This window comes from Prionailurus viverrinus, chromosome D2, assembly GCF_022837055.1.
Source record: "Prionailurus viverrinus isolate Anna chromosome D2, UM_Priviv_1.0, whole genome shotgun sequence".
Lineage (NCBI taxonomy): Eukaryota > Metazoa > Chordata > Mammalia > Carnivora > Felidae > Prionailurus > Prionailurus viverrinus.
The window spans coordinates 31,447,222-31,474,979 of NC_062571.1; the positions used below are offsets into that span (position 1 = coordinate 31,447,222).

The 27,758-nt window shown below is 58.3% G+C and overlaps 1 protein-coding gene across 23 annotated transcripts in view; it reads left to right on the forward strand.

Annotated features, from left to right (window-relative positions):
• COL13A1 (collagen type XIII alpha 1 chain) overlaps positions 1-27,758 on the forward strand; it is a 156,928-nt gene that overhangs the window by 84,919 nt on the left and 44,251 nt on the right. For 18 of the 23 annotated variants that reach the window (XR_007145422.1, XR_007145421.1, XR_007145423.1 and 15 more), the window contains 12 exons: positions 1,798-1,824; positions 1,921-1,947; positions 2,743-2,769; positions 5,774-5,839; positions 9,388-9,495; positions 11,846-11,872; positions 12,503-12,538; positions 21,958-22,002; positions 22,869-22,901; positions 23,637-23,663; positions 26,162-26,215; positions 27,053-27,139. Coding sequence is in view for 20 of the 23 variants with exons in the window: in XM_047825857.1 (XP_047681813.1) it covers positions 1,798-1,824; positions 1,921-1,947; positions 2,743-2,769; positions 5,774-5,839; positions 9,388-9,495; positions 11,846-11,872; positions 12,503-12,538; positions 21,958-22,002; positions 22,869-22,901; positions 23,637-23,663; positions 26,162-26,215; positions 27,053-27,139 (564 nt within the window). In the remaining 3 variants the exon portion in view is untranslated. Of the gene's footprint in view, positions 1-1,797; positions 1,825-1,920; positions 1,948-2,742; positions 2,770-4,618; positions 4,676-5,773; positions 5,840-9,387; positions 9,496-11,845; positions 11,873-12,502; positions 12,539-21,957; positions 22,003-22,868; positions 22,902-23,636; positions 23,664-26,161; positions 26,216-27,052; positions 27,140-27,758 lie in introns of all 23 variants that reach the window. The other 5 variants (XM_047825858.1, XM_047825861.1, XM_047825872.1 and 2 more) reach the window with 2 other exon arrangements.

Sequence of the window (27,758 nt, forward strand, 5' to 3'; positions counted from 1 at the left end):
GGGTGGGAGGAGCTCATTCACACCCAGTGCTCACAACAGTGCCTGGCACAGGGGAGGTGTGACAAGAGCCTTTAGCACATCACCCACGACCTGTCTTAAAGGGGCAGCTGCTGTCCAGCTAGATTTCATCGGTGCCATCTGTTGTTGGACCTTGAAATATTTAGAGAGACTTGAAATCCAGGTTTGTGTTGTATTTTCCTTGCTCTTAACTGTTAGCAGCTAATTGAAATAAAACATCAACACGATACCTCCGGGACCACTGTTGTCCCACGGGCCACCGTCTGGGATATCTGGACCGGATGCTCCAAGTTTCTGCGGTCCCCAACCTTGGTGTTACTTTCCTCGGCCCCCGGCCCTCCCCTTCGTCATATGCCTGTCTCTGTCGTGAGAGGGAGTGGCCCGGCCACCTGCAGTCTGCTTCCCTGCCGGATGCGTCGCATTTTGCTGGCCTCATTCTGAACACTTGGTCAACCGCGTGGGCTAGATGCCACATGGATTGTCCCGAGGCCACTTGTCCCCTCCCATGAACCTCCTGGGAATTTCCCAGTTTGGCGGTTGGTCCAGTCGACAAGTCAGGGGCCAGAGATGCTCCTCTCCCCCACGTGGACCCATCCCAGGGGGCCCTGAGTTCTTTAAGCCCCAAAGAGACCGGTTCAGCAGGTGGATCCTCACAGGCCCTCAGGATGGTGGCTGGAAGGGACCTCAGGGCCCCAGGGCCTGGGGCACTGCTGTGGCTCTAGCCAAGTCTAGAAGCCCTGCCTTCTGAGACCCAGCCCAGTTCAAAGAGTGTGGCAGAGTAGAAACAGCTGGACCTTTGCCGTCAGCAAACCCGGCTCTTGTCCCAGTGCCCCCACTCACTGAGCCGTAGGACCTTGTCTCCGTCACCTCATCTGGGAGGCGGAGCTGACATGAGCACCTTCTTCGTGGGCCAGCGTGGGTGCGGCATGCTAAAAGCCTGCCTCAGAGCGGGTCCTCAAAGCATGATGTGCCTGTCCTCCCTTTTAACCTCCATGCCGGTCGTGCGGGCTCTCCAACACCAGCCTCAGGCCAGCTCGTGAGACAACCAGCTGAACCCTGTGTCCTCCTCAAGGACCAAGGGTCCACCCTGAACCCAGGCTTCTTTTTCAGCCGTGCAAACTTGACAAGACACCCCAGGAGGAGCCCCAAGGCCCCTTACGTTCCTCTGAGGGGCCCGGAACGTGGCTTAAGATGCCAACATCCTGCTTCCTGTCTCTCAGCAAACGTTTCTCCAAAGCCCCCCGTGTCCACAGCGCTGCCCCGGCCCCCCACACGTACCCAGAAGCCCTTCTGGCTCCATGGGTTTCATGCTGAGGCAGTGGTGGGCGGAAGATAGAATGTGCCGGTGTCTCCTAAGAGGCTTTCCACCTCTACTCTTTGGCTCCATGAGGAGATGGGCATGCGTGGGGCCGGGCAGCCCACATGGCAGAATACCACCCGGCGTGTAAAAGCGGCCTCCTTCCCAGCCGGCCCGTGAGACGGTGATGGCGCAACGCCTGAGGGATGGCGTCTGTTCATCGTGGCCGCACGCGGGGGACAAGGCACGCCTAGTCACACCCGCTGAGGGACCGAGAAGCCGACGCTTGGTGTAGAGACCGCACCACCATCTCGGGCACAGGAAGACCAGGCCATGGGCGGTGGAGCCCAGCCTTCAGGCCCCTGCATCCCAAAACCCACCTGGGGGCCCCGGGTCCTAGCTCGATCCCCACCCAGGCCCGCATCCCTGAACCCGCCCACCCTCTGGGCACCCACTGACCTGTGTGTGTTTCCTCCCCGCAGGGCCTGATGGGTCCCCGAGGACAGCCGGTTAGTACCTGGCCCTAAGGGCCCCCAGCGGGGAGGCTTCGGGCCCCCGTGGCCTCAGCTTCACTTTCTAACTCTGTCGTTTCCGTCTCTTCCTAGGGACCTCAAGGACAAAAAGGAGAAAAGGTAAGCCTGATGGAAATTTTCCAGAACTTTCGTCTCAGGAAACAGCGCCCCCGCCCCCCATGTTAGAAAGCAGTCCAGAGCGGCTATTTTCAAATGTTAGCAGAACGGGGGCATCCCCGGGGATGCTGCGGTGTGTGAGAGAGAAGAGAGAAGCTGCCTTTGGGAGGTGTTTCCTCGGTGGGAGGGGTGGCCCGGAGCCCGGCCTTTCTCAGACTCCCCTGCCCGCCCGCCCGCCACCCCCAAGTGCTTCCTGATGCGCCGCCGTGAGCTCTAGGATTTTGAGGTGTCAGTTTGCAAACTGGCTTGGCTCCCTTCCTGGCTGCCCACATTCTCCACCTCCTTACGTTTCTGCTGGAGGCTCTGCTGGGCTTGCCTCAGGCGAATGGCACAGGAGCCTGGCACCCCCACCTCAGAGAAGGCATCTCCGAGGGCCCCATGGCCCCCAGCCCTCTTGGTGTCTGGAGTTCCCATCCACGGGCTCCTGCTCAGGGGCCACTGGGGGGACGCACCCAGAGCATCGACCTTTCTGGAAGATACCTGCAGCCAGGCAAGGAGCATAACTCCGGAGTGCGGTCGTGGCACGTGGGATATGGCAGCGGAATCCTGCCTGGGGTCCGTGGGGCCAGAGCCAGGCAGGCCCTTGGGGCTTCTTCTCTGCTGCCAGCCAGGGGCGAGGGAGGGAGTTGGTCCAGGAACAGAGCAGGGCCGGTGGGCGATGAGCATGTGGGGGGGACCCCTGAGGGCACGATTCCCCCTAAAAGTGCCTAATGCCAGCCTCTTCTCTCCCTTCCCCAGGGTCAGTGTGGAGAGTACCCACATCGGGTAAGTGAACCCCTAAAACTGAGCCTCCCTGGGGCACAGCCCCCTGCTCAGCCTCACCTCCTTGGGCCCCCAGCACCTACAGAGGTTGGGGAACACTCAGCAGCCCGCGCGGTGGCCGTGGGGATGGCTGGCCCCCAGGAAGGCGCCCAGGGGTCAGCGGTGTGTTTGTGCAGAGCTGGTCTCCAGCGCCCATGTTCTACCCCCCCCCCCACCCGGGTGTGTCTTTGTATGTTTGTCCCTGTGCTGGAGGGCCTGCCAGCCTTCCGGCATGTTTGTGTCTGGAACTCCGGGCGTCCAGCCCTGCGTCTCCTCCGCACATCACCTCCTCCGTGAGGCTGTGCAGCTTGTGCAAGTGTGCATGTGTGTGTGGCTGAGTGCGTGTGTCTGGCGGCCCGCCCGGGCTGAATCAGAGGGACTTTTGGGTTAGTCATTATTTCAGATGACCCCAACCTCAGTGGTGGGAGACAACTGGGAGCTGGCCGCATCGATTCAAGGATAAAATCTCCGCTGTGCCTCCTTAGGAACAGAGGAGGCCCTCTCCGAGCAGGGTGGGGATTTCTGAGCTGGGAGGGTCTCCCAATCTCCCCCCCACGCCCCAGCTCCTTCCTTTTCCTTGCTCTGCCCCTGAATACAGAGCCCAAAGCCTGCTGCAGCCCATTAGGAAGCTTCAAATGGGTGCACTGATGGCAGGGGGTCATTCTTGGGACAGGGAGGGCAGAGACGTGTGCCCTCCATCGAGGGCCCCGGTGAGCTGGGGCCAGAAAAACGCCACTCTCGGATCCCAGCGGTAGGAGTCGGGAGGGCTAGCATCTTTAGGTGCCCATCCCTGTGCCCTGGGCCTTATGGTGCCCAGAAACACACACACACACACACACACACACACACACACACACACACACAGTGTGGCTTCCCTGGCTGCCCAGCCCCACGGGGCAAGGGGACTGAGGGACTGCAGACAAGCACAAGTCAGGCTCGGAGTCCGTCTGGCTCCAGAAGGCCACTGGAAGGGCCTCACTAGCAGTGGTCAGCCACCCGGACTCTGACCCCTGGGTTCCTGGGCCTGGGAGGGGGTCCACAACATGGGCAGCTGGGCCGGGCCCGGGCAGGGGGCACAGGCCGGTAGCAGCACAGACAGAACTAGCCCGTCAGCGGCATGATCTCCAGGGACGTGGGGGCCCTGGTGTTCCGGCCAGCCTGATCCTGATACAATAATAGAAAGTCAGCTGTGTTTATTTGAAACGATGGGCTCACAGGATTGTTATGTTACCCGAAAGAAAGACAGCATCCCCCAGCACCAAAGACAACAGGGCAGCAGACGCTTTGGCAGTGTTTCCTTAGTGAACGTGTGGGGGTGGAGGTGGGGGAGGGCTCTCTGCCCCTCAACCGAAGACAAGAAGAGGGAGAGAGCAGTCATAGAAGGCTCCAGAAGCACCTTGGCCACGGAGTGCAGCAAGCCAATGACGATGGCAGTGTAGGGCACAAGTCAGGCCGGGAGGAGAGTGGATTTGGTTGGGGGCTCAGCTGACGGACAGGGGGAGGCAGCTGGAAGTTTATCTGGACGTGGGCAGGAAAGCAGGGGGCATCTAGGGAGAGTGCTCTGGTGGTTCTCCGAGGGGTTTGCAGGCATGGTGGGGTGGCAGGCCTCCAGGCCCACAAGATAATGGGGGACCTGGGCTGGTCCCTGCCCCGGTTCCAGCCTGCAGCATCCCAGGGAGGGAGGGAGGGGAAGGGTAGGGAGGGGAGGGGTGGAGTGCCCTGGGGCGGGGAGCAGGGCCCCTGGTGTGTGTGGACCTCAGCCCTCACGCCCCTATCACCCTGTCTCTGCCACCTCGGTCCCCTCCCATACCAGGAGCACCCAAGCGGCACTTTTTCGTCTCTGCGCTCCAGTCAGATCATTACCCTGAAGGTTTGTGGATTCTGGAAGGACTCTGGGCCCCTCTCTGCTGAGAGGCTCCCTGGACGCAGAGCCCAACATTGCACGTCCCCAGACCCCACAGTGGGAGGTGGCTGGGCTCTCGGGGCGGCCGCAGTCCCTCCAGGCAGCAGTGACCTAGAAGGGCCACAGCTGGGCTCCCCTTCTCAGCCCAGGGAGCCCCCACTTCTTAACACTCATCCCGGGGGCTTCATGTGAGTGAAAATGCCTTCAGAAACGAGAGGTCAATTATGTGCCATCTTTGCTGTCACACAGGTTCTGACCACTTCCTGAAGCCATGGGGTGCTCAGTTTTGATTGGTAGGGAGACGGAATGCAACGAGAATTTCCAGAAATGAAAATCACATCAGATAATGTGATGGAGAGTTGCCTCCCCCCAAAAGCGGTTGAACATGCTGGAGACATCTTTGCCCAGCCTTTATTTTCCAAACCCACCGGCCCCCGGGGCGGGGGGGGGGCGGGGGGGGGAGACCTCAGTAGCACTTAGCCTGCGCCCACACCAGCCACACCCTCGGTCGGCTCAGCCCCTGGGAGCCCAACTTGGCACGGCCCCTGACCGTCCTCCCCAGATTTGCTGACACCAGCCCTTCTCGTTCGACCCAGAGGTTGCCACAGACCAGCTTGGCTTCGAGTACCAATGTAGCCAGTCCCGTGGCTCCCCACCGGAGCCTCTGTGTGCTCCACCCTTGGCCAGACAGCCCCGATCCACCCCCAGGGACAGGAAGGGACAGCAGTGCAATGGTGGGCTGTGTGTCACGAGGCCTCTACGGCCCAGCCGAAGAGGCCCACTCTCCCGGGCCGGGGGTGCTGCTGGCCAAACCCCCGAGGGCCGCTGCCCTTCGGGGATGCTGTGCCATCCAAGGGCAAGCTCGGTGCTGCACCCCACGAGCCGCGAGAGGGCCCCGTCCACACCTTCCCTCACTGTGCCTCATGCTCACTAATCACTCTTCTCTCTTCCTCTCCTCCCCTCCCACTTGGCCACCCTGCCTTCCTGGCGACATTCGGCATCCTTCTGAACATCTGCGATCTTTGGCCTTTGCCCTCTGGCCTTCCAACTCATCTTTCTCCTCAGCTGCTGCCTCTCCTCAATTCAGTGCGACTGGCTCCACCCCCAGTCATAAAAAGGCGGACCTTCCAGGTAGACACCTTCCCTTTGTCGAGACCACGAGTGGCTTCCCCAGGGGCTTGGCGGGTCTCCCGGCCCCGACGGGCCAGCGGGGACGATGGACTAAGCCAGAACCTCACTCTACTTCAGTTACATTCGATTAGACAAAGACGGACCCACGAATGTCATGGATGCAGAAATACACAACACCCAAGCCCAGGAGATCCACAACTGTCACACACCTCTGTTCCTCATAACAGTCACCAGCGACAGCCACCACTGGGCCTGTGCGTTGTACAGATGTGACTTCATTTACTTCTTTCGGCAGTTTTATGACTTAGGCATGATCATCCCTATTTATTACTATTACTATTGTTATTATTATTATGAGGAAGTCACGGTTCGGAGATAGTAAGTTAGTTGCCCAAGGTCAAGCAGCCAGTAACTTACAGAGCACCCAGCTTCTCGGACTCTCATTAGCTGTGGGCTTTGGGGCAAATTGCTTAACCTTTCTGTGCCTCAGGTGTTCATTTGTAAAGCGAGGATAATAGCAGTTCCTACTGCGCGGGGGTATTGTGTGTGCAAAGCACTCGGCATTGCTCCTCGCATTGTTTCAGTGCTATGATTCAATCGAGGCTCTGAGAAGTAAATTTGTGCCCAAGGTCACGCAAACAGCAAGTGGCAGAATGGGAGCCCGGCAACCGGGTCTTCAGACCCCACCCTCCCGGCTCGCTCAGTTGGACCCACACCCTTTATATTTAGAAATGGATCACTTAGCGCCGGATCGCTTGTAACCTGAGTCTGAGGAGTGAGGGAATTTGGAGGGGGGATGTGGCCCACGACCAACAGGTGTAATGGCTATGAGCAACTGCTTCCTTCTTCCTGCCTTGTGAACCCAAGGCGGCTGGGAGAGGACCAGGTGACCAAGAACGGAAAACAAGAGACCACAGAGCCAGGGATCCAGGCAGAAGCATTGCAGCTTGATTCCAGGCCAGGCAGCCCGCGGCTGCCGCTGATGCCCCTGGCCTTCCTCACGCTGGGCAGGAGCTACCCCCAAGGCCGTGGGCCTGCTGGACGTGGCAGGGCTCTGAGATGCTCCCTGAAAGCCTGACGGCAGGGCCTGGAGCCACCATCTGGCCATATTCAGGAGTCACGAGCCCAGAGGCCAGCGTGTTGAGGCACCTGGCTGCACGAGGCTGAAAACTCACTCCAATTGACAACTAAAAATACAGAGGGACACGTGATGCATGTGCCACCCGAGCCCACATATCCCATTACAGCGGCCAAATCCTCGAGAGTCTCCATGTGCTCCCAAGGCTTACTCCAAGCGTGACTCTTCAGGGGGCCCCCCGGCCGCTCAGAGAGGCACCAGGCCCACCCCTCTGTCACCCCCCCCCGCACCCCAATGTCAGACCCCATTCCAGAAGAGCTGTCTTGCTGTCAGAATGGCCATTCGCCTCAACCCCCGAGAGCCACCTCCTGGCCTCTGTTGCTTTAGCTGCTGTAGGCTGAGCCCTTGCCAGGCCCCAGGCACTGCTGTAAGAATGCCACACGGATTAGCTCGTGTAATGTCACACCAGTCACCCGCCAGGGCGGGTGCCGTCATCGTCATCCCCATCTTACAGATGAAGAAATTGAGAGGGGCCCAGGCTTCGATCCAGGCCACTGCGTGTTACTGCCTCCCTTTTCAAGAGCAGGGCGCGGGTGAGCCAGAACTTTCTGTGCTGCCCTGACCTGGTTTCCGGAGTAGGGAGGGAAGAACGGGGGCCTCTCCTCTGCCTGCCGCAGGTTTTGCCCGGAGAATAAGATTTTTATGCTGTCGGCCCTCATGGGACATAGAAAGGCTTGTCCATTTCCTATCGATAAACCAGTATTGATTTTACAGGCTCTGTAAGAGGCTTAAACGTTGGGTCTAACATCTGCTGACAGAGGACACTGTATGAAATACGATGTGCTTAGCAGATGGCGTTGGAGGTCACTTCCAAAGTGCAGAAAGTTGGACAGTGAGTCGTTTTTTCGGGGGGGGGGATGCTTATTTGGAATGAATAAGAATAGTCCGGAGTTCCAAGTTTGGGTCCTGGCTCCCCACTGAATTCTCCACGTGGCCTCCGTCAGGGAGTTCCACTTCTCCGAGCCCGTTTTCTCTTCTGCAAAACGCGACTTGTGACCCATCGCTGCCCCTGCCTCCTCCACCATGGACGTTCCGCGCCCTCCAGCGGCTTCTCAGAGCGGGCAGCAGGACAAAACCCCGGGTCATCTGCGCCAGCACATCCCGGCCAAGGGAGGTTGAAGCAGGTGCTGCTAGGATCCCACAGTCCTCCTTCTGAAGCTGGACGCCCCCACCCGTACCCATCATTTCCTCCTGTGGGAATTGCCGAGAGCACACTGAAGCCGCACCTCCGGCCGCCTGTGTCCCCCTGCATCCCAGCCTGGAGCTCTCGCACGCCTGCCCGGCCATCTGCAGGGATGGGCTCCCTCTCACAGGAGCTGGGCCAAGATGGTCCGTGGGGAGGTCGCTTAGAAAATAATATGACAGCATCGGTCTAGATCTAGGATGATTCGGCTTGGCCCCCAGTCCCATGATTCTGGGTCACATGGCCAGGCTCTCTCCTCCTCCTGAGGGGGACCCGATGCCACCCCTAGCTCCCTGGGCCCTCGGTCCACCCTGGGCACAGGGACGGTGGGTGACAAAGGCTGGGCTCAGAGCAGCTGACTGAGGAGTAGGGGTGGGGCAAAAGAACACTAACCGAGACCCATACAGGCATAAAGCACTTTACGGTTTCAAAACTCAACCAAGTTCAGGGTTGCCAGCTCAATTGTCCTGTGAAGCCAGGCACAGATCATGTAGGTGACAGAAGCAGGCCTCACGCAGAAAGGATGGGGGAAGGGAAACCCAGGCCACCTGGACCCCGGGCTCGGTCCGTGATCACCCGCAGGAATGTGGGCCTCGAGGGACAGGGCTCTCCCTGTGCCATCAGAAGCCCCCAGCCCAAATGTTTTACATAAAATCACTTACCCAGTTGTTTAGTGAGCCACACCAACTTCTGCGGCCTGTGACCTAAGGCCCTCCTTTGACCGTCCGAGTCAGACAATCAGACAGCAAAATCCTGCAGCAGGAAACGGAAGCAGGAATGTACTGCTCTCCTTCGATGCCCGGCGGGTGGGTGTAGAGAGAGGATGTGACCGTTCACACGGAGGGAGGAGCCGAGGCAGGCCAGGCTGAGGACCACCTGGGCTGGACCCCGGCCATCTGACCAGGCCGGAAATATGCTCGAGGTCAGGTGGGGTCTTCTCGCTCAGTCCTCTGCCTCTGGTCCCGGCAGGGCTCCTGCTCGGGGGGCCAGCCGCTCGTGTGGCAGATCCTCTCTGGACCCCTCCTCTTGGGAGCCGAATGTCTTGGCCGTCTCCTTGCTGCCACTGGTCCCTGCATGCAGTCACCACCACGGCATCATCACCGTCACGCCCCACCGCCTTCCCACCAGAGCCCACGATAGGGCCCTCACCGGGTGCATGGCACTGGGGCGGGAGCTGTTCCCCAGCCCTGAGGGTCTCCCTCTAACTCTCATTTCCACCAATCTCAGGGCGAACAGGGCCAGGCCGGTATCCAAGGACCACCGGGGCCACCAGGCCCCCCTGGACCAAGCGGACCCCTGGGGCCCCCGGGACTGCCAGGGCCCATGGGGCCACCCGTAAGTATCTCCTTCCTCTCTCTACCACCTCCTCTCCCAAGGTTTGTCCCAAGAATTCTCTGGAAGCATCCCAACTTTGCATAACTGACAAGAATCTGGGTCCCCACCTAACAGGCAGAAACACCTTGGCAAGGCCATTGGACGTAGGCGGGTCACTCAAGAAGCTACCCATCCCTGCCCAGCTCAACTGTTGAACTCTGGTTCTGAAAACCCAGCTCCTGGGGCCAGGCCTCAATTCCAGTCATTGCCTTCCAGGCAGGAAATCACTAAGAGGTTGCCCCTTTCCCAGCCTCGGCAGAGACCAGCTTGGAAAGAAAGTTCCCAGGGCCACCTTTGAAGGCTGTCCCCTGACCCCTGGGCTTAGAAAAACCTGAGTTGGGGGCAGTGGGTTCTGAAGAAGGTAGCTAAGGGCCATCTGACCACCCGGCACCCTAATGAATATGCCTTTGCTGCTGTATGTGGGTTTTGCACCCCTGGGCCGCCTTCCAGCCAATCTGGATGTCTGGTAAGCCAGGGGGACCCTGAATCAAGCCTGAGGATTGGATCGCTGCTGTAGCCAAGGGAGGTCAACAGGTGCCCCCTCCAGACCAGACCACGCTCAGGCAGTAGGTCAAGCCACCAAGGTTTCCAAGCCTTGGTCAAGACCCCGCTCTCCTGGCCTATTTAATGCAACAGAGAACCAGGGCAGAATAACCTGGACTTCTTTGCGGAAAATGGGTCCTCTCAGTCTTCGAGCGAAGACTAAGGCCATATGTTTCTGAAGGGACGGGGTTAAAGGCAACATCTGTTCAACATGGTTTATTCACATGATTGAAAGAAACCTTTATCCTTCTTATGACAAAAGCATCATACATTCATGGAGAAAAATTTCGAAGATGGACAAAGTGTTTTAAAGCGTCTATTTTGCCCCATGCATAGAGTTCTCCGTTATTAACATTTCGGAGGGCCCTTCCATTTTTCTCCTTAGACATAGCGGCACTCACGCATTTTCCAGGTCCGCAAGTATGCTGAATAATATAACGGTTTGTGTCCTCTTATGTTTTTTACTTAATATCATAAACCACTCCCTTTCCTACGGCCGAAGTCCCCCGTGATGTGGATCTTAGGGCTGCTGCTGGGCCTATTTACAAATAGTTAATGAGTTCCTTCTGTAATATATAGCCTTGACCATAAATGTGTGTGTGCATCTCTGATTCTTTCGCTGCAACAGATTCCCAGAGGTGGGGAATTGCTAGGTCAGCGATGTCCCTGCCAAATAGTCCTCGATGACAGCAGCTACTTTCCAGGTCACTCGGCCACAAACCTGGGCCCCCCAGCTGCTCTTGCCACCGATGCCGAGGTCCGGTGTAGCTGAGGTTGCTACCAATGCCGGGCAACAGCCCTGGCCGCCCAGGGCACCCAGCTTGGCACCTCAGCAACGTGGAAACCTAGCTTGCCAGCTCTCCCACCCAGCTTGACCTCCACAATAGATTTTAAATATTTCTGTTTTGAACCCCGGGGAGAAATATTAGTCTCACTTCTATGGGTTTGGAGATGGGAAAATGGAAAACCTGAAAAGAAGTGAAATTTAGGGACCTGAACCCAACCCAGCCAAGAAAACCAACAAAGTACTCAAAATCCACTTCTTTGAGGACCCCTACCCCCCTGCCCCCCCAAACGTATTGGGTTTCTACTCACTGGACCCAAGCCAGATGGTTTTCTTTGTTAGGTTGTTTATAAAGAAGAAAAACCAGGAAGCATGTTTTGAAACCAATTGAAACAGACCAGATTTGGGCATCTTGGTTTTCTTCAGCCCACGTTTGCCGCCCACACCTATGCCCCAGACCACAGTGGAGCCACAGCCTTCCTTCGCCTCTCCCTTGGGCTCCCGCAGGCCCTGGGCCCACACCACCTCCCCACAGCTGACTGCCGTGGTCACAGCGCCCTGGGGCAGAAGGAGACAGAAGGCTCTTCAGGAGGCTGACAGGGCCAAAGAAAGGCAAAACCAAGGCTCTGTTGGGCAAGGTCGGCTTCCCAGGGAGGGGTCCCAATTAGGAGGCGGGTGGGCGGAGACCTGGACCAAACCACACTGTCAAATTAGCAGGATGCCTATTTTCCAGTGGGCGGGCCCAGCAGAGATGCCCACGGTGCCCACATGGCACCAAAGAGGCCCTCGAGCCTGTCGTCCCCGTGTGCCCTCGGCAGGTTTCAGATACCGGTCCAGGATCTTCTAGACCTGCTCCCTAGCACATCCAGAACTCATTATCGCTGCTCGGGCCCTCCCCTGGCCCGGCCTCCACTGCGCACATGCCTAACCTGCAATGTCTCCCTGCAGAGCCCATCTCCACTCACCTTGCTCTTGCTTCCACAGGGCTTACCTGGGCCTCCAGGACCAAAGGTGAGGGCCCTTTGGGGTGACACACTGAATGGGTGGGAGCACTGTCTGCGGGGGGAGACTCAGCGCCTAAGGCTGCTGAGTAAGTTGCTGAGAGGGACCTCAGTGAGGGACGGATCACGCCTGGCTCGCTCCCAAAGCGCCACTCCCCTCTTGGGAATTGCCTGGGTCCCCTAGGCATTGCACACTTCTGTGTGCAGGCACGATGACGAATATGGGAGCCGCGGCCCCACCCTCCGAGGAGCTTAGAGTCTGGCTGGAAACTCCAGGTTGATGCCCGGGGCACTGTCACAACGTCCCAATAAAAGAGCGATTCACCTGGAGTCAGAACCGGAAGGGACCTGCAGGGTCATCGGGTTTCTAGTGAGACCTTGTGTGGAGGCCCAAAGTGTCAAACAGACTCTCCCTCTGAAGCCGGGGACCCCGGGGCTCTGGGGACAAGAAGTCGCAAAGCACTGACCGTGCCCAACCACGTCGCACGTGTGTTTCAGAGGAAGCAGAGCTATTGATCCAGGGTTGGCTGGAAGTCGGGAGGATTCGCAGTCGTTGAGAAGAGGAAGGGCAGTGTGAGGGCGACAGCGCGAGCCAGAATTTGGGAAAGTCCCACTAACGGTCTTCTCTTTGTTCCCCCAGGGAGACCCAGGAATCCAGGGTTACCACGGCCGAAAGGTAAGGAGGAGTGGGAGGGGGAGGGAAGGATCTTACCTCCCGCCCCCCCTAGTAACCCAAGTGGGTCTTCACCATGACGCATGCGGGGTCAGGACTTGTGCCCATGCGTGTTCGCACACACGCTTGCCCAGTGTGAGCCTCACACTTGTGAGGTTGGCTGGACAGGAGTTTGCGTCTCCACTGGGGGGAGGAGGAGGCTCAGAGGGGCAAGACCTTAGGTGATGAGTGGCCCAGCCAGACCTCAGACTCAGGTGGGTTCCCTACCACCAACTGGGGCCCTGTATCTGTACCAAGGCAGTCAGGTTCTCACTGGCCCCCTGAGGGCCTGGTAAATGGGAACAGGTTACCAGGGCCCGCCCTGGGCAGAGCTCCAGGCTGAGCATGGTGGGGAATATGGAGGTGGGGTCCCAACCCCGCTCTCTGGCAACTTGCAGTCCAGAGAGACAGAGATTCCTGTACAAATAATCCTGGTGAAGGCAGGTTGTGCTAAGCTACCATCACAAAGCACTGTGTGAATATGGGTAGTGGGGTAGAGAGATTCATCCCAGGCTGGGAGGAGTTTGGGAAGCCTTCGGGGAGAAAACAGCCTGTGAGCTCAATCTTGGTGAATGGGTGGGCGTATCGGTTATCCGTAGCTGTGTAGCAAACCGTCCCAAACGTCCTGGCTTCAAGTGGTAATTTATTTCTCACTCTGGTTCTGTGGGTTGGCCATCTGGGAGTTCTGCTGGTCTCCTCTGGGCTCGCTCGGGCCGTTGCATTAGATGATGGGTGGAAAGGCCAGAGAGGCCAAGACGGTCTCATCCACACGTTTGGGGGTTGGTGCTGGCCGTGGTCTGGGTGTCTCTGTTCTCCCCCGTGTGGCGTTTCAGCCATCGGCAGGCTACACAGGTTTTCTTACAGCATGGCAGGCCCAGGGTGGTGTTCAAACCCGCAAATATTGAGAGCACAAGAGCTTTTCCAAAGCGGTCAAGGGATCACACTTTCTGCTATCCTATTGGTCAGAGGAAGTCACGTGGCTAAGTCACGCGCATGAGTGGGGTGCTGGAGGACACGCCGCCTCCACTTCTTGTGGAAGGAATAGCAAAGCATCCATGGCCGTTTTTAATCCACCACGGTGATCCTTCACCAGCAGATCTGAAGGGACATGGCACTTTAGACAGGGAGACAAGTTGAGCAAAGGCCCAGGGGCAGTCATTACAATAACGATAATAACTTACAAATAATGTTAATAATAGTCACCACTTACTGAATGCCTACCATGTGCCCAGGCTGTCCTTCAATGTGACCTGCGTTATTTCTAATCCTAAAACCATGCTGCGAGGCTGGTACTATTCTTTTTTTCTTTTTTTTAAATGCTTATTTATTTTTGAGAGAGAGAGAGAGAGAGAGAGAGAGAGAGGAGGGGCAGAGAGAGAGGGAGACAGGATCTGAAACGGGCTCTGGGCTGACAGCAGCGAGCCTGATGCGGAGCTCGAACTCATGAACCATGAGATCGTGACCTGAGCCAAAGTCGGACACTTAACCGGCTGAGCCGCCCAGGCACCCTGAGGCCGGTGCTATTCTCCTGTTTAACAAATGACACTGAGGCTTGCCCAAAGTGTCATGGCTCCTCAGGGACAGAGCAGGAACTCCAGCCCAGGCCTGGGTCCTTCCCGTGGTACCACCTGCCACAAGGAGCCTCATGCAGCCCTCTAGACCCAGCACCAGGAGAAGGAAGGACGCAGGAAGGAGAGGGAGAACGAGAAGGGGGAGGGACTTGGGAACGGGAAGGATTGCTCTGGAGAAGCACATTCCTCACACTCTATAATCGGGCTGCTGCCATCACCGCACTGTTTTATGGGAGCTTGGCGGGGGGGCAGGGGGCCAAAATGGCAAGACCTGAGAGACCTTTAATTAGTTCTGCACAAACTGAGAAATTTGTGTTGTGTCAGGAAGTGGAAATTATAGCCTCTGCGGTTGCTTCCATCCACACACACAGGCTTACAAAATTTGCTGCCTCCTGGTTCCGTGCAGGCAGCCAGAAGTTCCCCCAGAGTCACCGCGATGCCAGCGGCGGGGAAACCGTGTGCCACGGCAGGCATCTGCATCCGCGGGCCCACTGGAAATCTGGCTCATCCAGAAAGGAGCTTGGGGGTCTATTTTTCTGAGGAGGGAGCAGCCTCAGCTCAGGGCCAGGGTGTCAAGGGACTCTCAAGAGGCTACAAGTGCCCATCCCACTGCCCCAGACCCACTGGGGCCGTGGGTGTCTCGAGCCAGTGACCACCATATTCAGGCAAAAGTTTGCTTCCCGTCGGAGCACCGAGACAAGGATGCTGGTGCCCAGGGACAGGTGCCCGGGGGCTTCCCATCTCTAGTTTAGCCAAAGTTCACGTGCTCCCTATCCCACCGGTCCCGACCATGGCCCGTTAGAGCTCTGTATTCCCCCGCGTACAGATGAGAAGTTCAGAGAAGTCAGTCCTTTGCCCAAGGTTGCACGGCTGCCGAAAGATCATGCTGGAATCGGAGGCCAGGTCTCATGAGTCCAGGCCCAGGGGCCAGTCTTCTGGCCCAGACACAGAAGTGAGTGTCTACTCAGAGGGTGTCAGCCTAGGCTAAGCTAGCTGTGCACGGGCTGTCCTCCCTGTGCCTTCCCTGGAATGTGGAGGCTTATCCCCCGAACTGCTTCTTTGTCTATCTATCTATTCTCTCTTTTCCTCTCTCCTCCCCTCTGTACTTGAAAGGGGGCGTGCAGAGGAGACAGCTGGGTGCTGGTAACAGGCACCCACCCCAGCACCCAGGGAGGAGTGAGCGCTGGCGGTGGGAGCACCATACCGGGGCAGAGGCCATAGGACGGCCCCTGTGTTTCGGGTGCAAGGGGAACCCATGGGGTAACCGACAGACCCACGTCTGCTTCAATTCTCCGTCCTGGCAACCTGATACACAGGCAGGGAGCCTTTCTTTCAACATGGGTGGAACTGAACTCTTAGCAAAGATGTTTCGTGGCCTGCAGAGTTTGCTAATGATCAGTTCTGCCCACCACCGCCACCCCTGGGCAGCTGGACCAGGCCTGGCATCCCTCTCAGTGACCAGCCAGGCCAGCAGGCAGTCTCCTTCCCTAGCTCCTTAGGATCAAAGCCCAGCAGGCCCCATGCTGCCCCCACCCCGCTCGGGACCAGCCATGCTGCCTAGACACTGTGAGTATTATCGTGTACCCATGTGGTACCGATTTGATCCAAATTTATGACCACTGATCTACTTTAAATGTGTCGTACGATGCAACGTGTGTTTAAAACATTGCAACCTTGGCTCTCTCTCAAGGGGATCGACGGGTGTTGTCAGACGGTATGTAGATCACAAAACCTGGTGAGAGCCTCTCTCTAAGCGTGTCGGAGCTGGTCCATCTGACCCGGCAGCAGGGGGTGCACTGGCGCGGGGCGGTCAGCGGTAAGCCTTGGGGTCTGCATGAAGGACCAGGACTGAGGCACACAGTCCCTCCCCGCAGGCTAGGGGCTGTGCGTTTTCAGATCAGGGGAGGCAGGCTGGGACGGCCCCCTGCTAGAGCAGCTTCCAAATGCGGTCACTCCTTGCGGAGGCTGTGGGGCTCCCAAGGGACATCAGCTGGACCCTAAGGTGGGATGTCTAGGGCGCTGGGGTGAGGGCGAGAGGAACAGACGCTCTCCTACCCGGTCCAAGTTGGGCCCCCGCCGTACGGCCACGCCCGCCGGCCCTTCCCACACTCCTTCAATCCTTCTCCAACAGGGTGTGATCATCCCGGTCTGCCAGTCACAGCAGGGGGCCGTGTGGGTGGACACATTTCTGTAGAGGGACCGCTAGTATCATTAAGCTGCCTTACTGGGTCTTTTCAACACGCCAGGCTGCGTACGTGGCACTTTGCATACATCATGTTCCTGGATCCCTATAGCAACCCTGTGAGGAAGGTTTTATTCTTAACCCTAACTTACAGATGAGCAAACTGAGGCCCAAAGAGGTGAGTTCCAGAAGGTCCACAGGCAGGAAGTAGTAACCCAGTTCTGTCTGATCCCCACGTCTTTGCCATCCTTGCTCTGAATGACTTTACTACCTGGGCCTTATGGCAGGGCGGTGGGGGGCAGGGGTGGGGGGTGGCCATGATTTCCGGTAGCCCTCCTCCCCCAGAAGGAAGACGGGTGGGGGTGGGCTGATCTCCTTCCCATGAGAAAAGGCTGTGGCTGGATTCAGGCTTTTCTCTGAGCTTCCCAGGCTCTCTGCGAGCAGAACTCGGGGGCCTTGGTGCATTTCGGTCAAAGAGCCCAGGAAGTGGAGCACTTTGTCCATTGGCCTTGATTCCTCCCCGCCCCGAATGATTGCCCCAAGCAGTTAGCATGGTACCAGGCCTTCAGTAAAACCAGGAGAAGGCAGCTTGTCTCAGGGCCCCACCACAGCTATGCCTGAGACCCCCCCCCCCTCCGCACCCCTGTGGCTCTCAGAGGGCCTGAGCAACCCCAGGCTCCACAGGGCACTCACGTGCAGCCCCGGGCTCCATGCCGAGGGCAGCCGTGGCTGCAGGAGCCTTCTGGGGTGGGGACAGCACTTTCTTTCACAACCATGAAATCCCAGTGGGAACATCCAGACTGTTTCAGTTAAAGCAGATCAGGGATCCCCGACATAGGCCTCAGATCTGAGGCCTCGCGGGGACTGGGAGTCTCACCCCGCCGGCCTCCAGCCCCTAGCCTGTGCTCTCTGGGCCCTGTTTCTCCCACACTCCAAAGTCCACAGATTAATTAGAGCTGACTTTTCTTTTTGGAGCTAACTACAAAATCAACCGATCTCAAATCGAGATTACAAGCCAGCCGCCCTTCCAAAACCCTGGCCTTCAATGGGGCGCCTGACCCCGGTAATTCCCAAGATCACTTCCTGCCGGTCCTAATTACCAGAGGGCCTGGCATCCCCCTGGTTCCAGGCCTCTCCTGTCTGGAGCTGGCTAGGGCAGCGAAGAAGGAAATGAGCTGCCTTTTCCTGGAAGGGAGTCCTAGGAACCCTTTAGAGGAAAGAGAGACATTAGCCCTCCTCACCCAGCTTTCCCAGCCCGGGAAAGGGCCCTGGGCCAGGCCCGAGGCCTGAGCCGCCTGCTGGCCTCCCCCCACACACCCCCACCTCCTCCCTTCCCTGCAGCCTTCCACTCCCCACACTCAGACAGGCCTTCCTCCTCCCTGCAGAGAACAAAGAGTCTGTGTGTGGAGCTGCTCTGCCCGGGCCCTCCCGCCCTCCGGCTGCAGAGGGAGCTTCACGCTAGGGAGGTCCCTGCATCACCCCACACTCCTCTGGCCTGACCTGCGCTTGGCTGGGAGCTGACCTTGAAGCCCCCCACCTCCCTCCAGCCCATGTCTTCTTGCCAAGTCCCTGCCCCGCTTGTTCAACAAGCAGTAAATCACCAATTAAGAGGCCGCTCCCACGGGACAGGAGCGTGGCCATTTTGTGCTCCAAGGAGCCGGCTTTTATCCTGTCGTCTCAGTAAATGATGGGTCCCTCCACCTGGAAGTGGGGACCAGAAAAGAAACCCTACTGATGCTACAAGGCGCTCCTGTACAAGGCCCAGCTGGAGAGTCAGTGGCCTCATAAAAGTCAGGGCTAGGGCAGGCCTTCAAGGTCATTGCAGGCAGCCCCTGCTCTACCCACCTGTGCTCACCCAGAGCTTTCTAAGCCACAGTGACTGGAATCTACCCCTTCCCGGCCAGCAACCGGGCATTGGTTCTTGACAGCCTCTTGGGTCAAGAGCCAGCCTCCCAAGTGGTGGGATGTCCCGGCCTGGGGGTCCCTGGCCTGTTCCCACTGCAGCCTGTGCCATCCATGCTTTGTGCACCTGGGGCAAGACTTGGGGTGCCCGCCTCCACAGCTGCAGGGTGGCCCAGCAGGGGTCTCCAGGAGCCCGCTGGGGGAGCTCCTGGGGCCCCCTGGGAAGACAAGAGAAGGCAAATATAGAGGAGTTCAATTGGGGATCTTGGACTTGGACACACTTTGAGGACTCCCTCTGCACCCGAGATGAAGACACTAGTCAGTTAGTGAATCGAAATTTAGCACAATTCCAAACTTAAACCTTTTGAAGGGGAATACTTTTAATTGGAAAGAAGGAGCTTGTAAATCTGCCCCCACAAAGACACACGGAGGGGAAAAACTGTGGGAACAAAGGTGTCGTGGTCCCCCTTTTAGCGATAGCCCCCAGAAGCTCGCTTCTCACTCCCTGCAAACAGGTGCCCTTGCCCACAGCCACCCTGAAGTCCTTGACAATGACTCACCCCTGTCTCACCTCACAGATCCAGGAATCAGTGCTTCCTAGAGTAGGGCCAGGCCAGTCCCCAGGGCAGAGGTCAGGCTGGGGTAGACCCGGCCTGATGAGAGGGGAACAAGCCTGCAGGGTGGGGTCAGCGGGGGGTGCCCCTGCTTCCTGCCCAGCAGAGGGGTGGGAGTGAGGGAGGCCTGAGAAGGGGATCAAGGGAGCCTGGGTCGCCTGCAGAATTAAAAGACTTGACCCAGAGGGGAGGGAAGGGGCAAAGGTCAGCCACGCTAACGAGGAGGGCTGCCTCCTTAGGCTCCAAGGGGCCCAGATTTCCCTGGAGTGGATGGTTTTGTCCTTTCATACGAGCTGGCACGGGCTGAAGACAACCCCAATTAGCCAGAAACCTTCACTCGCTGGTGTCACTGCTTCTGCCGAGGTTGGAGACAGAAGCCCAGAGGCAGGGTTTGGGCAGACCCGCCACCCCCCTTCTTGAAGCATCAGCAGGTGTCCCCCCCCCTCCGGATAGGAGGGAAAGAAAGCAGAGACCCACTAAGACCCCTCCTAGACCAGCATTTTCCCCCCACAGCTAAACTCTCACCTCCACAGCCTCGTTCTGGAGATGCCAACAGACCCAGGGGCCCCTCCCCAGCTCTGACCTCTCGCCCCACTGAAGGCCTCACCTAGGCAGGGCTGGGGGTGATTGGAGAAAGCGGGTGGGGCAGGGGTGGGTGGGAGATCTCCAGTCTAACTCACGTTGCAGGTGAGGATCCTGGACCCAGAGAGGGAAGGTGGCTTACCCAGGGTCACACAGCCTTTCCTGACTCCCAGCCGGTTTCCCCAGATCGGGGTGGGAAGAGGCTGGCGGGGGCATTAAGGAAAGGCCGAGGGAAGGACAAGGGAAGAAGGGCTGAATAGTCAGACACCCAAGCCGATCTCCCACCTGTGCCTCCCCACACGTGGTGTCTTAGGGCCAGTTGGAATGTTAGCAGGAGATCCTGGTTCTTTGAAGGAAAGAATGACAGGGGCCCTCAGCTGGCGCTACTGCGGGGAATGGGCTCTGACACCATCATGGTCACAAGGGCCAGTTTTCTGACGAGGTCCTGTGGCACCCTCTGCTGGCCACAGAGCAGACCTGTGCTGGCAGGTGGGGCCCTACCCAGCTCTTCCCTCTGGGTCATGCCTGTGGTCAAAGACCCAGCCCCCCAGTGAGCTACCCAATGAGCCCCCCAATGAGTTGACCCGCTCACCCCTATGAGGCACAGACCTGAGGGGCCTCCAGCAGAGAGGGACTTTAGAATCAGCCCATCTGATGCTTGGGGTCAGCTTAGAGAAATGGGTACCTGGGCTTTGGCAGACAAAAGACCTGTGTTCCAATCCCTGCTCTGCACGACCTTGGCGATCATACCTGGCCTCTCTCTCTGAGTCAGTTTGCTCACCTGGGAAACAGGAATAGCATCAATTCCCACGTCAGAGAAGAGTCTTGGAGATTGAATACAGGGAAGCTGGAAAGCACTTAGCCCCATGCCAGACACAAGGCAGGCACAGTAAATGGCCCAGAAGAGGGATTTCCCGGAACTCGGTGGCTGGGGCAGACCTGGGGCGCTGACCCGTCTGCTGTGTTCACTTCCCGAGTGCAGCTCCGCTGACCTTGCCTGTGGTTCATGGGTCCTGGTGGGCCAGGGTGAGGAAGGGCTCCCGCGTTCGGAGCTAAAGATTCCGGGCCTGTTGCAGAATACAGAGACTTAGGCCAAAGAGGATGGAGGTGAACCATCCCAGGCAGACACTGGCCGTGCGTGCAAATTACAGATGCACAGTGGTCCCTACCACGCTGAAGAGCCAGCACTGGGTTATGGCACATAGCAAAAGCCTTCACAGAGGACGTGGCATGTGACCAGCTCCCCACCCCGGCGGCTGTTTTGAAGTGGCGAGAGTTATTGTCCAGCCTGTGCACTGGGGAGCTTAGCCGGAGGCCCGGTCATGCAGGACAGAGGTTGGAAGACGTTCTAGCTTTGGCGAGCAGAAGGGTGGGCAGGACTTCCCAGAAGATAGCAGAGACGGGGTGAGGGCAGCGGAAAAGACGGGGGCCGGGTGGGGCCAGGTCATCCCTCGCCCGGAAGCCTGTGTGGGAACTGCAGCCTGGCCCGAAGGCCACAGCTCTTGAGACCCGAGTGGGGAGGCTGGGCCGGGACAGGGTCTGTCAGGGCCCCGCGTTGCCCTCCAAAGCCTTCAGATGTGCTCAGAGGCGTGCAGCTGCCACAGGCTCATGGCTGTCACCTGTCACTGCTCGGCATTCAGAGCCCTGGCCGGGGCTTCATCTCGGGTTCAGCTCATGGAGACAGGAGCTGCCTTCCTTCCTCTCCTGAGCACCCCCACCCCCGACTTCACTGACCCAGTAGGTGAGTCTTGACTCATCGTCTCCGCTTGACCTCCATTTGTCGCTGGCTGTCATCTCCAGCCCCATCTACCTCCTGTCCTTCCTGAGCTCACAGCCCGGCCCCACAGGTGTGGCATTTTCACAGGGAAGGTCAAAGAAGCTGAGGAGAAAGACAGGACGCTGCTGAGATAGTAGAGCAAACCCCACAGTGTCCTGAAGCCACAGCCCCCTCGGGGCCTCTGGATGGGTTCCAGGCACAACCCTGCCTCCACCCACAGTCTCCGCCCCCAAACCAAGGCCCACCCTCCGCCACGCCCTCTGGAGGAGTTAGACCCCAGGAGGCCGGGAGGAAGTGGCCCAGCCAGCAGGCACCAGAAAATAGGGCCAGAAGGGCCAGGGGGGACCTGGAGGGAGGGGACACCGGTGATGGCCAAGCAGCCCCTTCCACCCATGGCCCTGTTGCACTGAGCTCCGAGCCAGCAGGCCACCTGGCTGGTGGCAGATCTTGAATAGCTCCCCCCGCAGCCCCCTCAGGACTCAGACTCGGCTGGTGAGCCCCGTCTCGCTGGGCGCCTTTCTTGCACCGTGATCTGCGCTCTGGGACTTGGGCCCTTCCGTGAGTTCACGTGGCCTGTGGTGGCCGCCGGTGGTGGCAGGTCCTCCAAGCTCAGCGTGAGCTGCACGGCCGTCCCGGGCTTCCAGACCAACCAGGATGGACGCCTCGTTGACATCCTTGCAGGCCATGCTTCAAGGGCCCAGGGCCTCAGGCGAGTCAGGCCCTCTCCTCAGCGTTTCTTCTGTTTCTTCCTTCAGGGAGAACGAGGCATGCCGGGGATGCCGGGCAAACACGGAGCCAAGGTACGTGCCCCTCACCCCATCCCAGGCAGCCCCTGCCTGAGCCCCAGCTCTCTCTCCCAAGCCCTGGGACACCTCGAAGGCCCCACTCCTCCTGCCCATGTGCCACTGTGAAGACGTGAAGGCGGGTACATATCTCCCCAGCCCTCTCCCCTTGCTGTGCCAGCCTGTTCTTCCCGTGAGCCGACACTCACCAGTGCCCTGATGTGGCCAGGCCACCTTCTGGGCATCTCTGGGTCATTACAAAGCTTCCCGGGTCACCCCAGCCCTGGCTGCAGTCCCACGCGGGGGGTAGGGACTCCCTAAAAATCACCTCCACTTGGGATTTACTGAGGGGTGCCTTTGGCGGCCTGTTTACCTCCAAGTGGTTGGTCCTGGGCTGATGTGGAAATGGGGTTCGCTCCCAGTTGCTCCCCAGTCCATGAGGGCACAGGCCCAGAGAGCTCTCTGTGAGAAGAACCCCACTTGCAGGCTCAGGGGTCAAATCAGCCACGTCCCATTCTCCCCTGCCGCGCGGCTCTCCCTTCCACCCTCCTTCCTTCCCATCTCCTCTTCCTCCTCCTTTCCTGTCCCACGGAAGCCCTCCCCACATTGCATCCCAGAGAGACCCCCATCTGGGTCCCCCTGGGCCCCCTGAGCAGGCGGCTGGGAAGCCTGGGGAGCTCACCGGCACAGAGCCTCCTCCTTCCTCGGGGCCTGCTCTCCCTGTGCCACACTCAGCCACCCACCCCTGCTGAGGGTCTGGACAGCAGGCAGAAGCCAGTGGTCTGGCTCCACATCCCCCTCAAGGGGAGGCCGGGAGGCGGGCCGCTCCCTCCGTGCCTGTCCCAACTGCGGAAAGTCACCACGCCTTCTCTTCTCTCTGCCAGGGGGCTCCCGGAATCACCGTGGCGGGGATGAAGGTCGGTGGAACGTTGTCGCTCAACACACGAGGGGCAGGATGGGGGGAAAGGGGAGAGGAAGACAGAATCGGGCCTGCAGAGACTCAGTGGGATGGCCGCTGGACCAAGGAGGGGGCAGACAGGATTCGGAAACACTTCTCTTAAGGCCACATTTAGGCCCTTATGCACAACTTGAGCAAGAGAGGCTTAGCTAAGCCTTGCAAAGTATGTAGCGAAGGTTTACCAGCCTCAGCTAAAAGTCTCACCCCCCTGCCGGCGTGCAAGGGAACCCAGCGTTTTCCTTCGTCCCTCAGAATTCAGCAGCTGTGTGCTTGCCAAGCTTCAGAGCAGGGAACAGGAGACCTTCTCCCGAACCCCACCCGAGCCACCCGTTGGGTTGGTAGGCGGATGGTTGCGGACCCCCGAAGCACAAATGTAGATCTCCCGGCAGGTCCACTCCCAGGGGGCACCTTGTCCAAAGCCAACGCCCGTTCCTTCCCCTCCCTCCACCTGGGGTGCCTCGCTGGCATTCACATTGCCACATCGCCACCGAGGGGAAGGGTACGGAATCGTCCGGGAGGCCTCCTTTGGCCTGGGACCTGAGGCCTAGGCAGAGGAAAGCCGTGGGCTGGCCAGATGCTTCACCTACCCCATGAGTACCTTTGCTTAATGGCTCCTACACTAGTTTGCTCGCTCTCTCTCTCTCTCTCTCTCCCTCATCTCTTTACCTGAGTCTTCTTTTTTTTTTCCACACAGGGTGAGCCGGGGACCCCAGGAGCCAAGGTACTGATACAGAGGGAATGTTCTGGGCTGCACGGAGCATCAAGCATGGGGTGGAGGTGACAGTGGCTGCTGTTGTTATGCTCCTGGTCCCCCTGAGGCTGACCCGGAGCTGGGGACCTGGCTGAGTGGAGGACGGCCCACCCAGGAGGGGCCTGCTGGGCAGGATTGCCTCCCACTCCCTGCATTTTGGTCTGGGAAGCTCGGATAGCTTGCCTACACACCAGCTCCAGCAGGCAGTAACTATTGTCCCCTGTGCCTGCAGGGCTCTGTCTCTCTTGTCTGGGACTGTAAGAGACGTAACATGAAAAAAGCTTCCATGGTCAGATATGTTTGGGAAATACAGATGTAAAAACTATTTCACAGGTTGCTTTACTGCAGGCCTTCTCAGAACCTTTAAGATGCCGTATGTGTGTTGGGAAGCTCTAAAACTGTAACTTCTGGTGCAGCATTTTCCAAAATTTCTTTTGACTAGATCATCCTTTTTTTTAAGAGGAACATCTTATGGGACTAGTATTCTGGAAACACTGGTTTATGATCACTGTCCACCATACCCCTCACCACCCCCATCCTCTTATCAGTGACTTTCTCTTCTTACCCCAAAGGGAGACCCAGGAGCAGCAGGGAAGCCAGGGCCCCCAGGTTTGCCGGGGAAGAGGGGGCAGAGGGTAGGATATTGTGTCTTTGAGTGTGTGTCCCCTCCATCCTGGCCTCTGCTGGTCTCCCACTCCCTGCCCCACCCCCATGGCTGGTGTGCTGCCTGCGGTGTGCTGGGGGGGTGCATGTGTCCCCAGAAAGAGGGAGTGCCGGGATGGCCCGGCAAAGCTTCAGAAATCCTGCACTCGGGAGCACACCCTCCCTCCTTGAAAGTGTTGGTGACCCAGGAGGAAAGACCAGCAGAAGGAAGGCCTTCCCCCTCCCCTCCATCCCCCAGGACCTCGTGGGGCAGCACCCGTATCATTTCCCTTCAGACTCGGCCTGTGGCAGGGCAGACCCCAGTTAAGGCACATCCCAGGCACGGCCCAGGCAAAGCAGGGCCTGCTGGGGCCCCAGGACTCCCTTCCCTCCCAGCACGTGGGCCCTTACCCGGCATTCCTCTCCTCCCTGGAGCAGCTTCAGGCTATTTTGTCACTCGGCTTCTATGCGCCGTCAGGTGGCAAGGGGAGGCCACCTGAAGACTTGGTGCAGCACCTTCTGTGGCTCCAGTGGCAAAAGTCATCGAGACATCTGGCGAATTATGACCCCCGGGGCCCTCAGTGTGGATTATTACCTAGGAGAACCAGCAGCCACGGGGCTGTGGAGAACGCGCCCTCTAGCGTTGGCCTGCAGGGATTCTTTTGGAGGTGCTCTCCCCGTAGGAGACACTCTGTGGGCGCAAAGTGCCGTCTCCATGGTGTAGAAAGCGGAGCTTCGGCGGACGCGGGGGGCCGACCTGGCTCTGTCACTGAGACCGCGGGGGGTCCCGCATAGCCACGGTGCCACTTCACCTGCGCAGCGAGAGCAGGGCCCTGTGACGCGTGTCATGGGAAGAGTTCTTCGTGGCGGAAGAAGATGCTTAGCGAGGGGTGTTAGTCTGCTGGAGCCGCCCTGACAAAGGACCACAGACTATGTGGCTCAAACCACAGAAGGTCACTGTCCCGCAGGGCTGCAGCCCGGAAGTCTGAGATCGAGGAGTCAGCAGGGCTCACTGCTTCTGCAGGTCGTGAAGGAGGGTCTGCTCTGTCCCTCCCTCCTTTCTGTTGGTTTGCCGGCAGCCTTGGTGTTCCCTGGCGTGGAGAATTATCACCCCGGTCTCTGCCTTATCCTGACATGGTGTTCTTCCTGTATGCATGTCCGTGTCCAAACTTCCCCTCTTGCAAGGACACCAGTCGTACGGATTAGGGGCCCACCTCACTCCAGTATGACTCTCCTAGCGTGGCTAATTGCATCTCTGATGGCACTATTTCCCGAGAGGGTCACGTTCTGAGATACTGGCAGTTGGAACGTCAACATACGAATTTGGGGAGGACGCGAGTCAACCCATAACAGGAAGCAAACTTCTCAAAATATGGTTAGATGGTTTTTGTCTTCCCTGGAGGCAGGGAGGAGGGAGGCAGAGACCAGGGAGCTCTGAATGCTGGACGTTTTAAAAAATGAAAGGAGCAGAGTACTTAAAAAAGCTTCCCCGACTACCGGCCTTCTAAACCGTTCACCTGTCCCCAGGAGACCCCAAAAGGGGCTAAGTGCTCTTGGTCCCTGTCACTTCGTGAATGATGAGGGCCCAGCCCGCAGGGGAACAGGAGACCAGGGAGGCAGGCCGTCACCAGTATGAAGTGGCCCAAAGGAGGAGTCAGGTGCAGATGGGGGTCTGGCAGGAAATGGAGTCTTTCAGGAAATGGCCCACAGAGGGGGAGGGAAGCAGGACAGAGAAAGCCTCAGCTCCATGCTGGTGGGGCCGGTGCCTTCCCGGTTGTCCTGGAGAAGCAGTTCCTAACCCTGCACTGTCTGCATTTCCTCCACAGGGCGAAAAGGGGGCTGCAGGCTCCCCCGGGCTGCTCGGCCTCCTGGGGCAGAAGGTGGGTGTTGGCAAGCTCTGAATGGTGGGCTCCGTGTAAAGGCCTTGGTGTTCATCCGCACCTGACCATTCACACGGGCCCCGGCACGGGAGGTGTCCCTCCCAGATTGGGGGAAAGCAGCTGCAACGCAGCTAGATTATTGTGTGGGGTACCACGTGGGAGGCCCTGATTGGTAAAAACAAAACAAAACAAAACAAAACAAAACAAAACAAAAAACCGCCTATATTCAAAGACCAGTAGCTATGACCTTGTCAGATCTCTTTGCACCAGCTCTGAAAATGCGCCCCCTAGTACATGAAATCCATCAGACGGTCCATTTAAAACAAAACAAAAGACTTGAGGTCAAATACGTTTGGGGAGAGCTGCATAACACAGGCCCCTTGGGATGGCACAGGGCATGCTAGCCCGTCAGGGCCTCAGAGCACCCTGCAGGGAAGGAGCCTGCCCTGCTCCATTTCACTCTGCCTTTCCTGACATCCTTTGGCCACCAGACTCCTTTTTTTACATGCCAAATATTCCCCACCCGCTGAAGGAAGTGTCCATGGACACACTCTGAGAAAGAGTCTAGACCCAAGTCACGATGGGTCTCCTGTTTTAGCTCCCTACCTGTTCCCCTGCTGTAGCTGGCTCCATTGTCTGCTCACATCCCACGGCCCATAAGACCAAGCCAGGCTTCTGAGGGCCTCTGGGCCCGGCCTGGACCGAAGGGTGGTCTGCTATCTCCACCCCGTGGAACCATGAGGGGGAAAAAGACAGGGATCGGCCACCTCCTTCCAGAGCTAGACGGACCCAGTGATGGTTAACTTACCTCCCATCCTCCCACCCTTCCACCCCCAGGGAGAAAAAGGCGACGCTGGCAACTCCTTTGGAGGGGGCAGAGGGGAGCCCGGCCCCCCAGGGCTACCTGGGCCCCCAGGCCCAAAGGTGAGTTTCTCTGTGGGATCAGCACTCAAGGGGAATGCTGTCTGTGGCCTTTATCTTCAGCCCATTCTTGGGGACCCTGTCCTGGACACCTTGCCCTCTCTCATGCTCCAGATGTGTTGGTTTTCCAGTGGATTCTACAAAGGCAATTTGGACTGAGGGCCTGATTCTAAGTGGTGACTGTTTGACCATGCAAGGGAAACAGTCAAGAGGGCGGATAGATGGTCCCATTGATCCAAATGGCTATGATATAACTGAGTCAGGAACCGATGGCTACAGAACCTTTAGGACAGACAGAAAGGCCCCTCACCCAGGCTCAGAATAAGTCAAGATCAGGGACCAGCTGGGCTCCACCACCGGGTGCTGGCACACGGGGTGGGGGGAAGGGGCTGGGGAGCAGCAGTGGGGTCATCTGCATATGGGACAGCCCTCACCTTCCTTGCACTGGGTGGAAACGCAACGGTAAGATTTGGGTTTCCCAAAGCAGGTGCCTTTTGTGCTACTTGGTTTATGCCAGTAGCATAGGGACATGGGGACGTTCTTTCTCTTGGCCTGTAAGGAAAGGACTCATGACGCGATTTCAGACAACACACACATTCATCCCACCAACGTTGGTCAAGGG